The 6,000-nt window shown below is 37.0% G+C and overlaps 1 protein-coding gene across 1 annotated transcript; it reads left to right on the top strand.

Annotated features, from left to right (window-relative positions):
* Positions 1–2,172: 2,172 nt before the first annotated feature.
* Positions 2,173–3,606, top strand: LOC149005712 (uncharacterized). Its single transcript, XM_089168982.1, has 2 exons — positions 2,173–2,620; positions 2,877–3,606. Exons 1-2 carry the CDS (start codon positions 2,423–2,425, stop codon positions 3,417–3,419), a joined length of 741 nt encoding a protein of 246 aa, XP_089025108.1. The 5' UTR covers positions 2,173–2,422; the 3' UTR covers positions 3,420–3,606.
* The last annotated feature ends 2,394 nt before the right edge of the window (positions 3,607–6,000 follow it).

A 6,000-nucleotide genomic window follows, 5' to 3' on the forward strand; every position in this document is an offset into this window, starting at 1 on the left:
CATGTCACCAAAAGTCGGTCGACTTTTGGCAGGGATTCGATTTTTAATCGAACCCCTGTTTCGAAGGGTATTTCAAATCATTTTGACTTCAAATTTAACATGTAACCTGATTTGAGGTCAATAAACACATTGGGAGTGTTATTTTGACCTAAAACATCACCTAACCTAAAGTTTATAATTAGCACATGTCCGGTTATATGCGGACAAAACTGGAAGTTTGGAAAATTCATATAAACTAATGTAAATATGCAAAAAGAACACAAATACAAAATTAATAAAGAGATGTACTAAAGTTTACAATTCATTATACAATTATGTTGAGTATGGCTCATGCTTCACATATTGTTGCCAACAGACACGGAGGTTTGGGGAGGCCGCCCCGGAAGGGGTGTGGGGGCAGCGCCCCCGGAGCTTTTAAAGGCCCTATGTCACTTTGGCAAAAAACGAACGAAAAATCGGCGAAAAACAAACGAAAGGCTGTTATATATGGCGAATGTAGCGATATATCGCCCATTTTTTGGCGATATATCGGCGATATATCGACACAGGACAATATATCGCCGACTTATGGTATTATCGGTGTCGCTGGGGGGTGTCATGTCGCCCCCCAGCAACATGACGAAATATCGCCTCGCGTCGGCGATGGGTGCAACAAGATTGGCCCCCAACCTTGATTCAGGATCAAAATCTCAATGGAAGCCCAATCTTACGGGGTCAACTTAGCCCAGACCCACCTAAGCTGAACCGGGTTGGTCCTAATAAACCCTGCTCAGCCTTGATTAGACCTGTTTGGTCCTATAGACCTCGATCAACCCTTTTTGGCTTAGATTTGTGAGTTAACCAAATTAAAGACAAATGCATCTTATCAATGGCAAATTAGGGGCAGAGTAAGTATTTGTCATCGGAAGGACAGGGGGTCAAGTACTAATATTTCACACATAGAAAGAGAGGAAATTGGCCGGAATGAAATTTCGAAAAATTGCACCAAAGAGGAAGGAATTTCAAAATATGGATGGGGAAGGGGGGGTATGGCCTCCTTTGGCCCTAAGGTTAGCTCCGCCTTGGGCAAATGTAAGAATCCTCTCCAATGATCGTAGGGTAAGAGCAGAAAACACAATAGATTCGAGCAACCAATTATTGTGAAACCAAATTAAACCCATCAAACATTTTCAAACTCCCAACTACCATGCCCTCCATTATTGCTCAACTAAGCTTAAACTACACCAATTTAGAGCATTTCAAGCCACCTTAAAAGCCCAACAGCTTCATAGAGTAAAGGAAACCTTTTTCTTTCCAAATTTAGTTCATGATTAGCCTTAATCACATTGAGGTTAGGAGCTGTTATATGTTTACATCAATTCAATTTGTGATTGATTCATATAATAACCCAATTAACTATCAAACTAACACATTATACTTTCTACTTAATGGTTGACACATGCTTTGGAATCATGATTAGATTTAGCAAATGGTTTAGGTCAGCCAGTTCATCTTCCTCCCTTGAATTAAGGTTTCAATTAATGGGTTTAAGTCTCTTTAACGAGTTAGTTTTTAACGATCAACCAACAATAACGTCACATTTGTCGCGTAAGATGGATTCTTTTAAAATATAGTTACATGAAAGTGCAACATTTTAAACGAAAAGCATGCTCGATAAAATCTATGTTTCTCATTTTTATTGAGTTCTAAATGTTGCTTGGTGAGATAACATTTCAAATTTAAACTTAGGTATATATATATTTTTTTTTGTTCGGGGAAATATTAAGTTGGGATGGGATATTAATATGCCTCAGCAGAATCGAACTCACTACCTATTCACTAAGTGGTGTTGGTTTCAACCACTAGCATGTTATATTATTATCGTATCATATTTATTAGATACGGTCTAATATATTATTTTTCTTTTGGAGTGAAAAATATAGACCATCGTATCGATTGTGCCAAATATGAATACATATCGATTAGTATCATATGGTATCGTGGAATACTTTTAAACCTTCATCGGAATGGTACGTTCAGGGCAATCTTCAATAGGGATGGGTACACCGACCACGTGGCAAAATGAAAAAAACTTGATGATACTTATCACGGCGAGCCGTGCTGGATTGTTTATAATTAAAAATTGGAAGGAAGCGATGAGGCCAGTTTGGTTTTGGTGCAGAATTGAAATTCGATTAGTACTTCTCACGAACATTTAATGCCCGCCGTTACTGACAGCTTCGCTCTTCATTATTTTTCTGTCCTTTCTAATAATCTCTCTCTCTCTATCCCTCTGGGTTTCTCATTTACTAAAATTCTCTTTCTCTTATAAATTGATTCTCTCTCTTTATCAGATTTTCATTTCTGCTCGGCTTCTTCATACCCCATTGCCGTTCTTTATCTTCCTCTGCTTATCCTTGTTGAGCTTGGTCTGGGAAAGATAATGGCTGCGGATGTGAGTTCTCTGGTTCAAATACTGAGTGGGTACAAAGAAGAAGAGTTGAAGAACGAAGCTGCTGGTGGGAAATCGAAGAATTTGATTACTAGGGATTTACTTGGAGGGAGTGGTGGGTTCTCTTCCACCGAATTGGATCTTGATATGCAGGTCCCTAGTGGCTGGGAGAAACGCCTCGATATGCAGGTTTGTGTGTTTTCCATTGATTATTCATCAAAACCCTTTTTTGGGTTTCTTTTGTTTTGGGTTTCCCCCAATCAAAAATTGTCTTATGTTGGTTTTGTGATCCTTTATAGTTTCTGGGTTTTACGATGATTCAATTTCGAACTGTAAAGCTCTGATTTTTCTGCAATTTAACTAAAATTGGGGGAGATTAGATAGAGTTCTATATGAATTCTCTCTGTTTTCTGATCAGAGTTGAATCTCTCTCTCTTTGCAACAGTCAGGTAAAGTCTACCTGCAGAGATGCAATTCGTCAATCTCACCATCATCATCGGGTTCAGAACAGAAACATTATAATCATCAACAACAACGATCGCAGAATCGAAGTATTCCTGAGCTTCAAGATTTGAATTTTCCTCCATTAACAGCATCAACAAACCCTTTGGAAGAAACCCGTTTGGAGTTGAGACTCGTTCCTTCTTTCGATTACCAGAGTGTCTGTACTCTTGATAAGGTAAAATCAGCGTTGGAGAGAGCCGAGAGGGAATCGAGTAAGAAGCGTTCGTCATCTTATGCATCTGCTTCGTCTTCTTCAATCAAGGAAGCAGCAAAGGAAACGGATGAAGGAGAAGTGAAATCATCTTCTTCATCTGGGTTTGATTCTGGTTCTGATTTGTTGCTTGCTGCGGGTTGTCCTGCTTGTTTGCTCTACGTTTTGATATCAAAAAACAATCCCAAGTGCCCTCGTTGTGAATCCATTGTTCCAATTCCTCTGCAGAAGAAACCAAAAATTGATCTCAACGCTTCTACAGCAAACATCTGAGAAGATGAAGAGCAGAAAGAACAGAATTGGCTCTTGGGTTTTCGCCTTTTTCTTATTTTTTGGGTTTAATTTTGTAAATGATAGATAAATTATTACGGTATAGGCTGGTTAGTGATTAGTTAATTACATTTTAAAACATGTGATCAAGATTTTCATTTAATATAGGAAGGATATTGAAAGCTCTTTATTTCTTATTTAATAAGAAGCTTTTTATTTCTCTTTTTTGTTCCTTGGAAAAAGTTGGGAATTCAAAGAATGAATGGCTAGGATCAATTCTTCGTAATTTCCGAGGTAATTATTTATATTGAAGCAATTATTGAATTCATTTATGAACAGTAGTTAATGGTTGTTGATGGGATCAAAATTTAATGCCTATTAAATTAACTTCAAAGCGTGGTTAACCTATTAACTTCAAAGCTTGGTTAACCTTTATAAATACGTAAGAGGTTAAGAGTTTAAATCTCATTAAAATGGTTGGTTCAATTAACAAAATTTAATATTTTATAATAATGCGGTCAACTATATATTTTGTTTTTACTCAATTGGATAGAGGTTTATGTTCTCCTTATATTTTTTTTTTCATCACGTACTAGAAAATGGGTTCAATATTTTTTATTCATTTTATCGAACTCATAGATGGATTCCCTTAGGGCTTGTTTGGTTACATTGAATCCAATCTCTGGATTCATAAATGCGAGTTTTATACCTGTTTGGTTGTGAAAATTCATGGATTCATGAAATCTAGAAATTTATCTTTTTACATTAAAAACGTTATGGGTATGGAGTGAAATCTAGAGATTTCATCAGAGCTTTCCAAACTTGGACTTTCGAACCAGAACAAAGATCTCTCTAGGGTTTTCATTCCACAGGTTCAAGTTAACTAAACAATCAATTTTATGAATTATGACTAGTCATAATTCATAAAATTGACTTTTTTGTTAACCTGAATATATGGAATGAAATATATGGATTCATCCTACAAAATTGTGTAGTCAATGTGACTTTTATGAATGTACAAATGTCATAGTAGGGGTGAACTAGGTTTCACCCCGTTTCACCCCATACCCATAAAACTACAAATTCACGTTTTTAATGTAAAAAAATGAGTCTCTAGATTTCATGAATTCAGGAATTTTCACAACCACACGGGTATAAATCTCGCATTCATGAATCCAGAGATTTAAAATCTGTGAATTCATCTAACCAAACATGCCATTAAGAGAGTAGAGACATATAAATTGAATCAGATGAACTTAAGATTGAAAAAGAAAAAGAAAAAAAAAGTAGTTTCATTAATAATTTCAATAAATAAGGTTCATAACTCAATTACAAGAAGATCTTTTCTTGGAAATTCTAGCCAATTTATGAAACCTAATCTTGCACTCCTTTTCCCCCATTTGGACCTCCTTTATGTCCAAGGAAACCTTCATTTATTTCGAATTTAAGTTTCTAATTGAAAATGAACCGGATTAGGTCTGGCAGAGTTATTGCCCCATCCCATTCCTGGACCGGCCACCTAACCCGGACCAAAAAAACCAACCAAACGAAGCCACGAGGAATGGGGAAAACGAGAGCCGGAAATTTTGACTGGAGAAGTCAAAGTAATTTGAAATTATAAACTGAGTGGAGGTTATTTAGGTCATTTACACCACATATAATTAACGCCATTTATGAGAGGAATTTCAGACGAACGTAAACAAAACCATTAAGCAGGGTCATACGGCAGCATTAAATGCTAAGGAGATGCAAAGACCGTAATTAGTGTGACAGGAGTATGGGCATTTAAGTAATTTAACTACATCCATGGTTAGGTTAGTTTCCTTAAGTAGGGTATTTTGGTCAACTCAACTTATACATCGAATCTGCACGAGCCAACTTTGGAACAACTTAACAAGCAAGGAATATTACCATTAAACAGCTATAATGACGGCAGAGTTAACGGCAGTTAATCAAGGAAGACCTTCTAGTCTTCCATTTTATAACCCTCAACTGCCAATCTATAACTTGACGTCATCTCTCCGTCAGCATTAATTAAGCCACTTTCCTCCATTAAAACCCTCACTTGAATTCAAAACCCGATATTCCAAACCAACGACTTTTTACCACCGACGTGGAAAATAACATCCAATAAAAATTCATCACGTGTTCATAAGTGGGACCAGCAATAAATAGGCGCCACGCGTCGGCTTCTGAGTCGTTCCATTTACACGTGTAACGCATCACGGGTCACGACATACTTGTGAGATGTGTGTGACATTTAATACGGAAGATTTTGTTAGGGTTTTTAATGGGTTGAAGTGAAGTATCGGAAGCCATAAATGGATGCGCATGTTAAAAAGTAGGTAAAATTACTAACGTGCGCTTGGGGTGGCTATACTTCCGTCACTCTCAACGGGGTTCCATTAAATGTCACGCTTTATTGTTGCCGTTGGGTTTTAGTTGAGGGAAGATATTAAGAAAGAGAAAGAGAAAGAGAAAGAGAAAGAGAGAGAGAAGGGGAGTTTAAAAAGTCTTAAAAAAAGACCTGAAAACAGTAAAGACTAATGGTGGCATTTAATATGCTTTGCTTAAATTGTCACGG

The sequence above is a fragment of the Hakea prostrata genome, chromosome 9 (genome assembly GCF_041222555.1).
Source record: "Hakea prostrata isolate BN-2017 chromosome 9, UWA_Hpros_2, whole genome shotgun sequence".
NCBI classification, from domain to species: Eukaryota; Viridiplantae; Streptophyta; class Magnoliopsida; order Proteales; family Proteaceae; genus Hakea; species Hakea prostrata.